General features: G+C 40.9%; 1 protein-coding gene across 4 annotated transcripts in view; it reads left to right on the forward strand.

Annotated features, from left to right (window-relative positions):
- Positions 1-2,611: 2,611 nt before the first annotated feature.
- The window catches only part of HYDIN (HYDIN axonemal central pair apparatus protein), a 121,804-nt gene continuing 106,120 nt past the window's right edge, over positions 2,612-18,295 (forward strand). For 3 of the 4 annotated variants that reach the window (XM_032957669.2, XM_076068264.1, XM_076068265.1), the window contains exons 1-9: positions 2,681-2,782; positions 3,791-3,950; positions 4,776-4,901; positions 5,089-5,208; positions 5,395-5,529; positions 6,029-6,228; positions 11,031-11,155; positions 16,393-16,594; positions 17,310-17,493. In XM_032957669.2, the coding sequence (XP_032813560.2) occupies positions 3,816-3,950; positions 4,776-4,901; positions 5,089-5,208; positions 5,395-5,529; positions 6,029-6,228; positions 11,031-11,155; positions 16,393-16,594; positions 17,310-17,493 (1,227 nt within the window). In that variant the 5' untranslated portion in view covers positions 2,681-2,782; positions 3,791-3,815. Of the gene's footprint in view, positions 2,783-3,790; positions 3,951-4,775; positions 4,902-5,088; positions 5,209-5,394; positions 5,530-6,028; positions 6,229-11,030; positions 11,156-16,392; positions 16,595-17,309; positions 17,494-18,295 lie in introns of all 4 variants that reach the window. The other variant, XM_076068263.1, reaches the window with a different exon arrangement.

An 18,295-nucleotide genomic window follows, 5' to 3' on the forward strand; every position in this document is an offset into this window, starting at 1 on the left:
AACCACGGCACAACCACTCCACCACCCTGGTGCTATATTAACTTATTCAAATCGCTTATGGCTGTCTGATCGCCCTTTCCGTCTGGCAGACAAAGGCGGTCTCGTGTGAAGGAAGGCAAGCGGCGAGGCAATGACAAACGACGGCGGTTCAGGACAAATCGCCACAAGCCCATTTATCTCTGGCGTCCCATGACAGACGAGGGGGCACCAGATCGGGTCAGAGCTGGTGGCGCTGTGTGCCTACGCAGGGCCAGTCACAGAGAGATTTATGAGCGTGCCACGGAGAGGTGACGTGCCACGCGGTAAGAGTCGGGGGGCGGCGGCGGGGTGGGGTGGTGTGAAGGAAATGATCGCCAATGAAACAGAACCGTTTGTTAGCTTCTAGAATAAGTTGAAAGAACGGTCAAGAGCGAAGGAGTGGGAGGTGCAACTTTGGAGGATATTGATTCAGGAGCAGTTAAATGCATGATTTGTGTTTTTGGTCGCAAGGTCTTGGCAATAAGGAGGCTTTCTCTGAGCGCTCAGTCGGCTTCCGGCAGGCAGAAGATGCGTTGAAAAGGGGGTCGCTGTCTAGATACCAACATTAAAAGGTGGCTAGGTTCTCAGGGTTCATAGTGCCGAGTCGGTTGGCACTGCTGAGATCCTGAGTTTCAGTCTAGGTTTCAGCTGCCTGTAAATTCATTGCATGTTGGTGAAGGGGGTGTTCAGAATTAGTTCAGATGCCATGTGCATGCCCTTCAGGTCAGCCGTGGCGGGGAATTAAACTCAGGTTGCTAGTTATGAGCGCAGGAACTTTTCTGAAGCATCATTCAAAATGTAAATCAACTACCGTACCGATTTTAGTACAGATGTTTTTTACTCATATCCAGCCCCGCTTTGATTGGCAAGGCTTCTGCCATAAAACAAAAATAAAGTTTTATGGTTTCCGTACTGCAATGAAAATGTTTACATGAAACATCTGTATTAAATTCGGTACGGTAGTTGATTTACATTTTGAACGATTCTTCAGAAAAGTTCCTGCGCTCATAACTAGCAACCAGAGTTTGATTCCCCGCCACGGTTGACCTGAAGGGCACATGGCATCTGAACTAATTCTGAACACCCCCTTCACCAACATGCAATGAACAGTGTAAGGTATGGTCAAGCAACATCCATGTCCAGCTCGTAGAATTTTTTAAGTGCTGAAAGGTATTCTTTGGTTTTTAAGGTAAAGTCACGTAGATAGAAAAATAATAAAAATAAAATAAAGTGAATAAAAATATATAAAAAAACACTAATATAGAATGTAGCCTGGTTCTTAATCGGAGTGTACCGGCAATCTATAATGTAGACTTATTATAGTTTTTTTTTCAGTAATAAAAATAGAATTAAAAACAAAAACCACGACGTTTCGATCGCAACACAAGTGGTCGCCATCAGGAAAGGGGGGGTTAGCCTCTTAAGGCAAACTGTTTATAAAGGTTTAGAAATGGGCATAGCCCAAATGTGTCAGCAGCATGGGCGGGGCAGGTAATGTTAATGTAGGCAGGAAACAAGCAACTACACCAATCAAAGGGCCACCAGGCAATCATTGCACCTCGCTCCACACACCCACACTGCTAATGGTGGAGTTTGACAGGAAAAACATAAATCATGTCATGACCCAAATTGGTTGATGACATCTTTCCAATGATTGCTGAGTTTATAACCATCCTCTCGGTTGAAATTGTGTCTGTCTGACCCCCCCCGTCGTCACACGGCGTCACAAAATGTCAGACCCCCCCTTAAATATGACGTCACAAAGCTCTGCCACCCCCCCAAAACCATATTCCCATTTTGAAAATAAAACATGCTTCAAATCGCTTTAAACTATTGTCATTGTAGTGCGTATTTAATGTGGCGCTGCACTCTGATGTTGTAGGAGTGTTGTTATAACAATTCTATATTTAAAGTTGCGAATTTTGATGTGACGTCACATTTCTCCCCCCCCCCGTCACACATCGTCACAAATGTCTGCCCCCCCCCCAGGTGCGTGACGTCATTTATGGACGGCCCCTAACAGGGTCAGCTGTACACGCAGATCTTGCACCAGGAATAGATTACAGTATGTGGATATAGCTGGCTATAGTGGCAGCTATAAAGGCAAGTGCTAGGTGGATCGTTCCATCTCAGGTACGCAGGAGATGACAACAGCTTGGAGAGGGATATCTTCATCCAGCGGCGGATTGATCATGGCTGATAATGCGATAGGGGCTACATGCACTGCTGTAGAGGCACAGGGCTTAACATTCACAGCCACGCGCACAGCTTGTATAGACACAGCTATGAAAGAATATCACTGGCATCAGGGGTTCTGTGTATGTGTGTATGCGATTGAATGAATGAGATCCGCTTGCCCATGGCGCTGAGCACGTGTTTACAAACAAGAAGCCCGGCAACAGGACGGACTGTACCAAATCACGGTGAGAGAAGGGGGGGGGGAAGTGACGCGTGCCATTGTTATGAGACGCAGCGCCAAATGCGATTGTAGACGTACCGTCGTTCGTCTGCTTATTGAAACAAAATATGTATGAAATGTTATTCGGTTTAAATCGTACAATGTATTTTTTTTTAAAAAAGAAACATAATATCGTACGTGTTAATTGTTAGTGCTGTATTGAAATGGGTGGGTGGTTTCGCCCAGCCGGAAGCTCGCGTCGTCATGGTAACGATAACGCCAGACGAGACGCTCCGTGTTTGTGGAAGTTGAATAATTTATACTTTTTTTTGTGGCCTCCCGTAAATATTTGAAAGAAAGTAAAAGGTATCGTGCAAATCGCAAGTTCTAAAAATAAGCCGCTCTGTAAATCTGCCGCTTTATTCGTATGCATTTTTTTATCGAGTTGACGAAAACACGAGCGTGAAAACAACCGACGCTTTTTAGGTCATACCAGTTGTCATGTGTATTGGTTATCCCTGTTGCAATTAACACGGTGTACTAATGTTTGAGAATGTTAAGGTGTAAACGTGCTGTAAGCGTGTGATAGCTTCGTGAGGCATTTGATTTGTGTTGAGTTTCTAGACATGTAACGATTAATCAATACAAATTAATCGCGTGAATTTATCCCTTAACATTCATAGGTTCGCGCGTGTACTTGGATTAATTTTAGATCTATCAAAATCATATGCCAATGTTACCGTTGCCGTGATTTTAACTATCAAGACAGAATAAGAGACAAAACATCGTCTCGCGAGAACCGAATCTTGTGCGCGTGGGCGGATCGATAATACCAGTACTGTTACATGCACTGCATCGTAATTATTACTAGTACGACTACAGTACCATTGTTATTATTGAAATCAGAGCGAAAATATTAAAGTTTACGAAAGTATCACTCAATGAAGTGTGACATTGTCCGTCAACATTCTTGTTAAGAGGTGGGAATAGCCACCACACGCGACCCGCCGAGCGATTAGCTGGTGGTGTGACCCAATTATACTGCTGGATGGACAGAGGCGGTGTGAAGCTTAGAAAGAAAGACAATAAACCTCGCCAATTTCAGTTGCCGCGCCGCGAGATCGAACTGGCAACCTCTGCATTGCAAGTCCGGTCTGCTAACCGTTGCACCACGTCAGCATCCTTTCTCGATTAATAAATTACATTCTAAAATTACATTCTTAATCTGGCATAAGTCTGCCGCAGACGACGACGACCTCCATAGGCAGATGGGTATGTTCTCATTCTGAAGCTGCTAATGTTTCCATTTTGTGCGTGTGTCTTGTGTGCACGTGTGTGTGTGACGTGTGCGCGTGTGTGTGAGCGCGCCTACAGAGGGGTAGCGGGCGTATTTGGCAGGATGCCCTTGGGACGAGAGCAGGCAGCTATCAGCTGCCTGCAGTACAGCCCCTCGAAGCTTCCAGAAGGATTTCAGTCCCGCGTGGTGGCCCCGAGAAACCCCAAACTCGTTCCTCGGGAAGAGTTTCCCTCCAAGGTAATAAGGCTGTAAAAATGCCACTTATGATGTGCGTGGCCAAGTTATATGGAATGGTGCTTATTATAAGTTGAGCTATTTGGCCTTTGCATTTTTTTTTACAAAAAAAATCAACTTGTGATAGAACAATTGAGTGTTTTTGCAAAGGAAAGATTAAATTGTATTTTGATTGTATTGAGCTTTGCCACATTCACAGGCGCTTTATTGGAAGGTGAGTATTTATAAAGCATCAGACTAGATCCAACCCTTCATATGAGTTGTTTCACCTCTCCTGTTATATATGATCATACTTGCACTTGCTTTGTCAGCCTTTGTCAAAGCTATCAAAATATAATGACATTAAACTGATAGTGAAAAAATAGTACGTGTTAAATTGATGATGCGAAATAATACGTTTAGCTTTGATGGATAGGCTTATGTCATAGCACAAATATGCCACTTCCATCATCACAAAAAATGAAATGTCATTCTTTGTGAAATATTCGCATTTTTTACATAATGCTATTCAAGTATATTTAACTGTAAAAATAAAACAAATCTTTCAATTACTAACCATTGCTACATAAGATATGATGGAAATCAGAAAATAATAAAAATATATATGACCAAGGCACTAAATGGAATGAATAAATCAAGACATATAGGAATAAGATGAAGTATAGCTTTACAGCACCTCAGGCAATGGCTCCAACATAGAGAGGTTTTTTATCCAGTCGTGGATATTGATGAGTTTCTTATATATTTCGTTATTTTGCCCCATGCGGTGATATTGAGGGCCATGGTTTTGCGACACTATCTTTTTTGCTTATTTTCCTTTCACACTAGGTGACCCCATCAGACTTCATGAAAGAAATGGCACTGACCACAGAAGAAAAGCTGGCAGGCACTCATGAGATGCACTTGCCCAAAATTATACAACTGCTGGACATGAATGAGACTACCCACCAAAAGGTAAATAGTTATTTAGACACCTCCCGTTGCACATAATTTAGTCATTTAGTAAAATAAATATTCATTGGTTTTTAATGTGTGCATTGATTTAAATATTTTACAATTCCGTATGCAGAAATGTACTTTAAAAAGCCTTAATTTCTTGTCTACTCATTTGCAACTGTGTGTTGTGTCTCCTTGTTTGTAGTATTCACTGGTGGACATTGATCAAGCAATGTTCCAGCCCTTTCCTTCAGAGATCACCTTCCAGAACTTTGAGCCCTGTGAGACATATGAGGTGCCACTCAATCTCAGGAACAATGACCGGGTATGCCTTATCAATCACATTTTCTAATGTGTTTTGCTTATTACTTTCTATTTCCTTACTTTATTGTCCTGAATGGTAATTGATTATATGAGTACGATTTTATTTTCATGGGTGTATGGATGGTAATATTTCTGTTAAGCTCTTAATATTAAGTCAGGCGGTAAACATGGGTGTTGATTGCCACAGGTGCCTCGACTGGTTAAGGTGAGCCAGGAGGACTCGCCATACTTTAAGATCATCAGCCCAAATGACGTGGGCACCAAAGTGGCTCCAGGCATGGCCTCGACATTTCGCATTGTGTTCACACCTGAGCAGAAAAAGGTTTGTCTTTAGCCACACCTGACATTGTCACAATTTAAGATTATAATTCAATAATCGATCCATTTTATTTACTTGTATATATTGTCTCACTGGTCTATTTTGTCATGACCAATTATATAGCCAAAAATAAACATGTACATATCATTAGGTTGAATTTTGAATAATTGATTCTAACATGCAAGACACCCAAACTTTGCCTATCGCGGGGGTTACATTCTTAAAAATAGCCGAAATCAGCAAATCCGTGATCCGTTTTGTAAATTCCTTGCAAAAGCCACGTATGATGATGACTATAATTAATGACGTGCCTAACTATCGTAGTGGTGCAACACTTTTAAACACGTTTTACATTTTCAGCACACTTTCAGAAAAAAAAAAAGTTAACACAAATCGATACAAAGTAATTCCCTCACGAATTTGTATATAATTTAAATGGCAAGCATACAATTTTAAAGACCAGGCAACCTGTATAACATTGACCTGTGTGCTTATCTGTCAGGACTACACGCACCAGGTGGTCTGTGTGACCGAGCGAGAAAAGTTTATGGTGCCGGTGCGCGCGATCGGGTCCCGCGCCATCCTAGACTTCCCGGATGTGGTGGCATTCTCCCAGCGGCCGGTCAAGCTGCGCTCCGAGCGAACGCTGCTCGTACGCAATGTTGGCAATCGCCACGCCAATTTCTCACTGCAGACGGAGAGGTGAGCCCAGCTGGGCGTGTACTCGTAAATGCGTGTACAAGGGAGAATGTTGCCTATCAAGAAGAACATTTCTCAACACACATTTCTCGTTCTTTGGCTGCTATAGATTTGTACATGATAAGCCACTTAGTTGAGCTATCATTTGCGGCCAGGGAGCGTCTTAAAAAGAGCTGTATAGCTCAGTGAGCCTTAACTGGTAAAATATAAAAAGTTTAGTGTTTTTAGTTTTACAATGTGTTCCCTTTAAAGTTTGTCAGGCCTACGTGATGAACAGTCTCTCGCTCAGGTGGCCATTTTTTTCAGTTAAATATGTGCAATGCAACCAGCTGTGATGAAACAGTTGGAATTGTATTGCAGGGAATACGTTTAATTCCATTGTTGTTTTATAGTAATCATATCATCTGCGTGTGATGTGTGAAACTGAATAAAACGTGGGAGCATCAAGAGGCAACTCGTACAAAGCCCATGAGGTGCCTCTGCTGAATCATCACAAAGGTGTATGCCTCGGGACAATGACATTGAGCCACTGACATTATTATCATTCACACTTTGTATAAGTAACTATAGAATCATGGGTACAGCAGAGTTGTTGTCTTCATTCTGGACATTTATGGCACATTTAGCACACATGTTACTCTGGTATATTAATCGACAATCCTAATTCATGTCCACAAAGACATTGTGGTCATCCGAGAAATCACAACACAGCTTATTATTTTTTGTAGTCAAATAGTATGTCCATAGGTGACTGATTTCAATAGTTATTTACACTAAATTGTTAAATATTGCAGGGTCTTCCACTGATATATTCTAAATCAAAATTGCTTATTTAAAGTGCCTGATGTGAACATCAGTACATCACAGCTGTGCTCAATGCACAATGCAATAATATTTGCTGGTGTACTATGGTATCCCACAATGCACTGGTTCTTCATTTGTGCACACATTGTATTCATTTATAAGCCAATTTTCATCACCTTGAGGCATGCCACAAGGGATGTGCAGTTTGACAAGAAAATGGCAGATAATTTGAGAGAAATTTCAAGTAAGTGGGTTTGCTGTCAGTGTCAGCAGGGAAAGATGGCAATGCAATAAGCTAGATGTTTAAAATACTGTAGGATTGTTGCACAGGACTGAAAAATAGTCATTTTTATTATTTGGGTCTTTCAGTAAAGTCACGTATATAGGTTCAAAGAAAATAACAAAAAAATAACAAAAAACTACTACCTTGCCATACATAGCAGGGGTCACCAAAAAGATCTCCATAATCATGAGCAAACACAAGATCCAGGTTCGATTTAACACAGTACATAAAATTCGTGATCTGATCCCATATGTGAAGGATGTGATTCCTGACATGCAATACCTCGCCGTCTACAAACTAAGCTGTGTCTGCAGCAGTAGTTACATTGGGGAAACTAAGCGACATGTCTCGGACCGTGTTCGTGAACATAAGGCAGATTTGCGACACGGTAGGACCTATCCCTCGGCCGTGGCTGATCATTGTTTTTATGCGGTGGGCTCATACGAAATGTATTTCTCTAAGACGAAGGTACTTTGCAAACCTACTGGCTATCAACAAAGATTTGTTCATGAAACCATCCACATATACAGACACAGACACAACTTCAATCGAGAAGATGGGTATAAACTGAGTAATGATTGGAAGGACGTTATCAACCAGTTTAAGTCATAACTGGCTGTGATGTTCCCATCCTACCACCTTCCGATTTACATTAACAGGTTAGATTTACCACATAACAGCCACCTCGCTCATCGAGCTCGACATTGCTGCTCTGCGATCTTACATTAACATGCTAATCTCTCACATTAACATAGCCACCCGCGCACTCGTGATGTCGCCCTCCGATCTTACATTAACATGCTAATTTCAAACATTAACATCACTAGCCCCGCCCACTTCATTTATGACCCCTGTGTTGCGATCGAAACGTCGTAGTTTTTTTTGTTATTTTCTTTGAACCTATCTACGTGACTTTACCGAAATACCCAAAGAATATGAATTCCTGCAGTCACGAAAGCTTTAAGTCAAGATTTAATAGTCATTTTATGTTGAGGTTGAAAACTGCTAAGAGTCCATGCTTGTAAGACGATATTAATTGATATAGGGATTCTTAGCCTGATGCACTGTTAAGCCAAAGCCAGTTGATTACTGTCAGCACTAACCTTTGCCATGTAAACCTGAACCTTCAACCCGAAATCTAACTGGTTGATTTAACAACAGTACGGTACTGAGTCTGAGTAAGCTGTAATGAAACATTCTAGATGCTCATATTAAAGGGTGCCTTTGCTGTATATTGTTGCCACAATCTCTCACTTGCCTTCCCTTTTGAAGTTTCAAAAGGGTGTTTGTTTGTAACGTGCTTTCAAACCCGGCAGGTGCAAATGTATTAATTGTTTTGTCCATATAGTTTTATAAATAAATGATTACTTTTGCTTTTTCATCCAGAGTAGCTAAAACCATCACTTTCAGACCTATAAAAAATGATGACTCTTATAAAAAAATTGAGAGGAATTATCGGTTGGTTAAATCAATAGACGGATCATAAATCATAAATACATGAAACAAATTGTTTGTTATATTGCAATACAACATTTTGTTCTTGGAGTGAAGTGACATGCATGATGTTACACAATGATCGTTGAATTACACACCTCACCAGTTGCACACTTTTATTACCAGGACTCCATTAACTTGGAAAACATTAAGCATCTACTGAAGTATATAACACCCTTGTGGATACTCGCTTTGCACACTGCACATGGCTGCACTTCTGCAAGGATAAATGTGTCAAAAGTTGTCACCCGGAATGCACCAGATTTCATCACATGTTCGAAGCTAATCAGAGTTGACCCTAGATAGTGCTTGAATGGGCGACTACCAAGCATAGCAGGTCTTATCGGCTGCAGAGGAAAGTGCAGAAACATTAATTGTTGAACTGTACTGTGCAACCATGTTTATGCTCCCCCTGACTGGTATGGGCATATAACCCCCGTAAACCTGCACTGTTTGGGGAGGTCCTCATCCTGCAATGAACTGACAGAGTGATCTATACACTTCCGATGACCATGGTTGGCTAGGTACGGCACGAAAGAAATCCAACATACAGTGAGGGAAAAAAGTATTTGATCCCCTGCTGATTTTGTACGTTTGCCCACTGACAAAAAAATGATCAATCTATAATTTTAATGGTAGGTTTATTTGAACAGTGAGAGACAGAATAACAACACAAATCCAGAAAACGCATGTCAAAAATGTTATAAATTGATTTGCATTTTAATGAGGGAAATAAGTATTTGACCCCTCTGCAAAACATGACTTAGTACTTGGTGGCAAAACCCTTGTTGGCAATCACAGAGGTCAGACGTTTCTTGTAGTTGGCCACCAGGTTTGCACACGTCTCAGGAGGGATTTTGTCCCACCCCTCTTGGCAGATCTCCAAGTCATTAAGGTTTCGAGGCTGACGTTTGGCAACTCGAACCTTCAGCTCCCTCTACAGATTTTCTATGGGATTAAGGTCTGGAGACTGGCTATGCCACTCCAGGACCTTAATGTGCTTCTTCTTGAGCCACTCCTTTGTTGCCTTGGCCGTGTGTTTTGGGTCATTGTCATGCTGGAATACCCATCCACGACCCATTTTCAATGCCCTGGCTGAGGGAAGGAGGTTCTCACCCAAGATTTGACGGTACATGGCCCCGTCCATCGTCCCTTTGATGCGGTGAAGTTGTCCTGTCCCCTTAGCAGAAAAACACCCCCAAAGCATAATGTTTCCACCTCCATGTTTGACGGTGGGGATGGTGTTCTTGGGGTCATAGGCAGCATTCCTCCTCCTCTAAACACGGCGAGTTGAGTTGATGCCCAAGACCTCCATTTTGGTCTCATCTAGTCACAACATTTTCACCCAGTTGTCCTCTGAATCATTCATATGTTCATTGGCAAACTTCAGACGGGCATGTATGTGCTTTCTTGAGCAGGGGGACCTTGCGGGCGCTGCAGGATTTCAGTCCTTCACGGCGTAGTGTGTTACCAATTGTTTTCTTGGTGACTATGGTCCCAGCTGCCTTGAGATCATTGACAAGATCCTCCCGTGTAGTTCTGGGCTGATTCCTCACCGTTCTCATGATCATTGCAACTCCACGAGGTGAGATCTTGCATGGAGCCCCAGGCCGAGGGAGATTGACAGTTCTTTTGTGTTTCTTCCATTTGAGAATAATCGCACCAACTGTTGTCACCTTCTCACCAAGCTGCTTGGCAATGGTCTTGTAGCCCATTCCAGCCTTGTGTAGGTCTACAATCTTGTCCCTGACATCCTTGGAGAGCTCTTTGGTCTGGGCCATGGTGGAGAGTTTGGAATCTGATTGATTGATTACTTCTGTGGACAGGTGTCTTTTATACAGGTAACAAGGTGAGATTAGGAGCACTCCCTTTAAGAGTGTGCTCCTAATCTCAGCTCGTTACCTGTATAAAAGACACCTGGGAGCCAGAAATCTTTCTGATTGAGAGGGGGTCAAATACTTATTTCCCTCATTAAAATGCAATACAATTTATAACATTTTTGACATGCGTTTTTCTGGATTTTCTTGTTGTTATTCTGTCTCTCACTGTTCAATAAACCTACCATTAAAATTATAGACTTTGTCAGTGGGCAAACGTGCAAAATCAGCAGGGGATCAAATACCTTTTTTTCCCCTAACTGTATATATATACATCCATAAAGATTTGCTTTCCTTGTATTATTTTCCAGCAATAATAGGTGTTTGTACATGCGTGTTGTGCTCAGGCCGTTCTCCGTGGAGCCGGTGTATGGAGCGCTGGTCATTGGTGAAAGCATGCAGGTGACTGTGGCTTTTACACCGCAGACAACTGGAGACCATTCGGCTGAGCTCTGGATACACTACGATACGGGTGAGAGTTCTGCATCAGTCACGCTTGCTTGTGGACTTTGTGTTGTTTTTTTTTACATGAATATTTGTGGTTCAAGCGGTGTCCTTTATTCAAGATGTGCACGTCTATCATCACTCTCTCCCATGCTGTTGAATCTAGGAAGTGCAGTTTCTGTGAGCTGCCAAGCAGTCTATGCTTCACGAAAGTAATAACGAGACATTGTAGAGAAAGCATAATTTAATTTCAAAACCTCTACGTGTCTCGCAATCAATCTTTATACACTTGTAACACTCCTCTGAAAGATATGGGGGCTAACATTTTCCCATATTCAATCACCTGTTGAGAAGAAACTAAGCAGATCATTAGAAATCAATGGGCTATCGATAAATTGATCGCTATTATAACTTAAAATTCAGCAGTTCTGTAGAGCATTGTCATTTTGCAGTGATAAATGAAAACTAGTGTTCGGGGGTTACATTTATAGGTAAGTACCACATACTCTTGGTTCTTTCGGTAAAGTCACGTAGATTGAAAAAAAAAGAAATGAAAATAATACATTTAAAATAATAAAAGCAAAAAACCCACGACGTTTCGATTGCAACACAAGCAGTCTTCATCAGGGGAAGAGTACCACACACCAAATGGCCATTATACTGTGATTTTCTTATTGACTGAGGTATCAGGTTTCTCCTAATTGTTTTATAATATAACGTTAAGTGTAAGGTTTTGTATAGTTTAATGTTGTTATGTTGTTTACTCACATGTCCAAATAATAATCAGCCAGTTAGCCTCTTGCTGTTTTGCAAATGACTTATTTTACCTGCAGGCTGCTAGAAACTGTATATGGAATCATATTGCAGAAATTAAGGGAAGCGAATTAGCACACTAGCTTCAGAGTTTTGCTGCTCCAATAAACATTGCTGTGAAACATTGGTCTGGACGACTCAGAGGCTGATTGAAAATGATCACATTTTTGCCATTATTTGAAAAACAGCCGTTTGTTCATTTATATGTTCTGCAAGACGGCTGATGATAATAATGATGAAGAAAATGCACACGGCTAGAGATGGAATTTCAGTAGCGTGAGCTTCTCTTACTCATAAAAATATCAGTGTCCTCTAAAGTGCAAGACTAAGGTTTATAATAGTGTACAGGTATGATCTCATGATCACTGTTTATATTCCACCAAGGTGCACGTTACACCGGAGGGACACCCAAGTAACGTTTTCCTCTTCTTTGGTTCTTTCGGTAAAGTCACGTAGAATGAGAATAAAATAATAAAGTAACACAATAAAATTCTCACGACGTTTCGGCCACAACGCAAACGGCTGCTTGCGTTGTGGCCGAAACGTCGTGAGAATTTGATTGTTATTTTATTATTTTATTCTCATTCTACGTGACTACCGAAAGAACCAAAGAAGATGAATCCTTGCAGTTACGAAAGCTTTAAATCGAAATAAAAATCCAAGTATCGTTGTGCAGCAGTTACGTATAATATACATTACACTGCAGTTGCAACCGCATAGCTCTTGAATTACCTTCCGAAGGCTCTTTATAAAGCGAACGGCACACCCACATGGCTACTGTATAGCTTTCAGTCAAAACCAACGCTGCCATCCCCAGGGAAGTCTTCCTTTTGATTTGTATGCCAACATGAGCAAACCTGTGAGCGATAACGCGCTATAAATAGCAAAAGTAAATACGTTTGTGTGTACACATCCCAGCGTTAATGTTAGAAGCCTCCATTTTTAGTTGCTGTTTGTGGAGAGATACCAAATGTGGCCTTTGAGTTAAAATGTGAATGTGTGTACTGTACACATTTTACTCCTATTGGTAGCATAATATTTGTGGTTTCACATACTATAATATATCTATAAACGGTGTGGTGTGTGTTGCGTAATAAATACATTTTGCATAGACATAATGTTAGGTGTGTACATATATTGCCCTTTTTTATCATTCTAGTGTTCTGGTGATTTGGGAAATAGGGATTATTTGACCATACTTGACCATCCTGTTCAGTGCGGGTTGGTGAATATGGGGAGCGTTGATGCGGGCGCATAGACATGGAGTTTTATGGCCTGCCTCCTGCTGCCCACATTATATCCCTGCAGCCATATGACAACCTGCTTGTTTGTGCATGGCGATTATACACGCAAACACTCTGCAGGCTCATTCCCACTTCGCTTCTGAGATCAAATAAGATCGGGGAACATTCGAGGTTATTTGGTTGTAGATAATGTTAGGTCTAGTTAAAAATTATATATCTACATATGAAAAGATGTATGATGCGACATTAAATATTGTCGATCAACTGCTAGATGAAGGACTCCCCATACCATCACCATCCCTTGCGATCCCGCAATGCCACAAACCATCTCACTCTTGCAAATTCACTGCTTTCATCAGTCTTATCTCTTTTGTGATTATCCTCACAGTATGTGTACTTCTTTGACTGTCACTCAGTTGTCAGTCTCATCCGTTGGCCATCATAAATTTCAGCGATGCATTCTGCCCAAACCCACTCACTTTCCTTAACAGTCAATATGATTCTAGATTTGAAGTTTTCGTGACTGCAAGGATCCATACTCTTTGGTTCTATCGGTAAAGTCACGTAGGTGAAAAAAAAAAATTAGTTGTCAATTTAGTTATTTTATTTTCACCTACGTGACTTTACCAAAAGAACCAAAGAGTATAGTCAATATGATGTTTGATTTGAATGTGTTCCCTAATTTACGTGCTATTATTCCTGTCAGTGCAATTCTGAACATGTGACTCTCAAACCTTTGTGGTTTTGTTAGATTTCTCATCAATGTTTGTCTATGTCTCTGATTCACGTGTGGTAGTATGCACTCAATTAAAAAAATTGTTCAGGCACATCCGTATGCTAATTTTTGTTATTAAGTGAAGCTTAAATATATCATTCTCTCCTGCTATTGTTTACCTCGTTATTTTGTTACTTTGGTCTGGGTTGGCCTTCAATTATTGCAATATTGTCAAATGGCCTCCTTCCAATGGTTATTATATTTTGTTTCAAGTTTGTTGAACGTGGCTTTTTGGTTTGCTCATATTTAACTTAGAGTCCAACTACAATATGCAACTTTTTTTACATTTTTCTACCGTTTCCCACAATACTGCATATGTACATTTACATGTTAGCTCCATACGGTGCACAAGAAGTTCAACATACATACACACAATATGGTGAAACGTGACAGGAAGAGTGTTACATTTGATTAGGATTGCGAGCATCACCCATGCACATCTGCATGGGCACTTGGTTCAATGCGGCAATGAAAATAAACTTTATCCAAATAAAATAGAGGTCTCCCATACTTAGCGTCGAAAATTCTAATACGTGCGTCCAATTAGCTAGCACTTAGATACTGATTGTCAAGTAAATTACATGATGGTATATTTAGCCTCCTTTTTGTGTCAGTGGATTATCGTCACGTGCTTGTTGGATTAGTATCAGTTGTGTTTCTCATTTGGTAAGCCACTGCTGGCAAAGAAATGGAAATCATGACAAATCCATGTTCCCATGGTGACCAGACTACAAATGGTTAATGCCGGTTAGAGTTGCATTGTTCGGAGATAAATGTGTGTTGCCATGGAAACCACTGTGAAACGAGTGCTAAAACGTTGCCATGATAGGCCACCGTGTAACACGAGAGAGTGCTTTGTTTATCATTAATTGCCTGTCAGTCAGTTTCCATTCGCTCAGTCGCCATGATGAAGGTTAACCCTTGAGTGCACCATTTCCGGTGTGCTGGAATGAAGCAGAATAGCCAATTGGGCATTATGATGGAGAGGGCACAAGAGGGCTCGCTGTTTTATTCCCGGAAAATGTAATTAATTTGGGGGTTAAAAGTAGACACATTTGATATGACTAGAATTGCTTACAAATGCAGTGTGTTGATTATTTTCCATTTTAGTTTCCACGTTTAATATAAATGTAAGTAATGCACATCGCTTTATACGTTAATTTGATTTACATTATTCTACTTTCATATGAATAATAGATGTTAATAGACACATTAAATCATACTATATTCGAAAAAAAATTTTGCTGGCTTCCTGACTGACTGGCTGGCACACGGGCAGGCAAGTATGCGTGTGTGTGAGGGTGACGTCACTGCCACATCTGCACGCTGACGTCACGCCTCATCCCCAACCCACCCTCTACCCTGGTTGTGTATCTTGTGCAAATGCAATAGAGGAGAGAGAGATTTATAGGCAAAGGAGGGAGTAAGGGAGAGGAGAGGGATGGGAAGAGAGTGAAGGCAATAGGTTGCATGGATATGCTGGTTACTAGTTTTCACTACAATTTTAAAAAATATATTTTAACACCCAAATTATTGCCATACAAGAATATAATGTTGTTTCCTCCGGTTAAAGGCCTCCCATGCCTTGATTGCCCTGTAGCATTTTCACATTTCCTATAACTTGCAGCTTAACTTTTTTCATACAGTATTTTTGGTTTTACTTTGAAGTACCCTTAAAAAAGTTATTTAAAATAAAAACAGCGCAAACATTAATACTGACTGTATAAATAACCTAATTCAATCTATATTTGAAGCTTTCGTGACTGCAGGGATCCATACTCTTTGGTTCTTTCGGTAAAGTCACGTAGGTATAAAATAAAATAAATTAAATCACGACGTTTCGGGTGCAACACAAGCGTCCGTCATCAGGTGGGACAACCACACTAAGAAACAATTGCTGAAGTGGGCAGAGTGTTTCTTGGTGTGGTTGTCCCACCTGATGAGGGACGCTTGTGTGCGCCCGAAACGTCGTGATTTAATTTATTTTATTTTATACCTACGTGACTTTACCGAAGGAACCAAAGAGAAAATAACCTAATTGTTTCATATATAGGTAAAAAAAAAATTGTATTTTAGTCTACTGATAATATTCAATCCTTTATGAATCCACTGTTGGATGAAGTTAAATGTAAATCATGGAAGTCACCCACTTAAGGTAAAAAATGTGCATGATAATTCTACATAGTACATTTAGACAAAATGCAATGATAGCAAATCATTTATATAATCATTTTTCATATTAATTATATTCATCGTTATCACCATCTTTGTAATTACCATCATAACCATATTTATCATTTTCATCATTGCCTTCATCATTATCAAGTTAAACTTTCCAAAACTAGTAAAAACGCCATGTCAAAATATGTCCACCCTTTGTTTCATCAAATAAAACCGTTGCACACAGCTGATAAACTTGTGTGTCTCATGCAGGCGAAGACATCTGCGTGGACCTGCATGGGGCTGCAGTAGATGTCAACGTGAGGCTGGACAAGAACTCCGTGGTCATGGAGAGGACGTTCATATCAATGGCCAGCCAAAGGAGCGTGCTGCTCAGCAACAGGATGGATGCGATTGCTCATTTCCAGTGGAGGCCCTACGCAACCGCCGAAGAGGAAGAACAGCAGAAGCTGCGGTATGGCCTCGGGGATTGTGCTCGATGACCACATTCATTTCACTTTTTTTTTGTGTGACTCACTAAGCGATGAATCTCTATCGCCTCCCTAGGCAGCGGTAATATTTTTTTTATCTGCACACGTTTTTAGATCCGATCTTTAGACGTTATGGGGGATGCTATCACTGCGGATATGGGCATCTCAGGCAGGCTACCGCGATTGCTATGGTTTGATCAGAATGTGTGGATTGTGATGACACTGGTTAAATGGTAGCTGCTATTGAGGTGAATGAATTTGTACAAAAAAGTCATAATTAAAGCAGTAAAAACTATGTTATCCATTAAGCAAGTAAATTGCTTTTTCTAGTAGAGTGATAAATCATCATCTATACCTCCTATGTATCACAGTTTGGCCCAAACTAATATATTCTTGCTACGACAATGCCATATGCTCCCAAGAAGCATTCATTATTTAGCAAGTGAAGGTAATTTCTCAGAATATAGCCACAATACCAGAAAACAGGAGCTAATTCTTGTCAGCACTGCCATAGCTCATTTTTAAATATTATACATTCTCAGCACAAGGGATTAGAATTGAAGCGCCAGCAAATCCTGATCAACCAGTGTACCCAGCTATTCCCCCGGCAATGTTTTATTAAATGCATCACCAGTATCGCTAATGGTTAAATGTGGTTGTGGTGTATATTGTGTGCTGCGATGGTGGTGTGCCGTAAAGGTTCTGCTCCGAGCTCTCAGCCGAGGAGGCGAGGGAGCGCAACTCCTTCCTGTCGGAGTACGCAGTGGAGCCTGGCCTGCGAGACCGACTCTCCATCTTGACTCGCTCCTTCCAACAGCGCCGGCACATGATAAAGAGCAACCCCATGCACTTCTCCAGTGACGTCATCAGCATAGAACCACTGGTGATATTGCAGCATGTTTCGCAACCACTGCACTGTGAAACATCTTGCATCCACGACCCTATTATTACAACCCACCCAATACTTGTGCCTCAAATCGCTCCGTGAAAAATATTTTTATCAGTGAAAACTTATTACAAATGTTTCACTCCCAGAAGGCAGTGGGGGCCTATCAATGGCAGCACTTATCCATGGATGAGTCATTCAGAATTGCTCTCCAGGAAGTGCTAAATGTTTTCTATCACCCGATTTTAAGTGTGGATAAGAGGAATGCCTAGACGTGTTGACGTTCTTTCCATTATCCAAATTGATCATGTTCGTACCCAGTGATGTAAAAATCACTGGGTACGAACAGGATGCTTTCTTGATTTGACCATTGCTGCATATAATGTGCATACAAAGTGGCAACCTCGACTTTTTCTATCCTAGTGGGAGAGATGAAATAATTATGGAGTGACATTCTTAAGCCCCTGCGGATTGAAACAGTTTTCAAATTTAAGCATGCATCGACTAGAGTTGTCCAATTAGCATTAAGGCTCTCAAACCACTAAAACTTGAAGATAATTCAAATGTAAATATATTTTGAACTTCATTCGCACCATACGTAGCCAACCGTACTAATCGGAGGTGCAAATGTGCTTCAAACATAACCTTTGAAGACATACAAGTAGACCAAATGAATAAAGAAAATAAGAACTTCTAATTGAGGGCAGAACACATTTCAAAATCATAACAGGTAACTTTGATACAAAAGCAGGTAATATGAACAGAGATAAGAGGCTGATTGGGAAGTTTGACACTGGAA

The sequence above is a fragment of the Petromyzon marinus genome, chromosome 20 (genome assembly GCF_048934315.1).
Source record: "Petromyzon marinus isolate PM22_M1 ecotype Great Lakes invasive population chromosome 20, UKy_Petmar_22M1.pri1.0, whole genome shotgun sequence".
Lineage (NCBI taxonomy): Eukaryota > Metazoa > Chordata > Hyperoartia > Petromyzontiformes > Petromyzontidae > Petromyzon > Petromyzon marinus.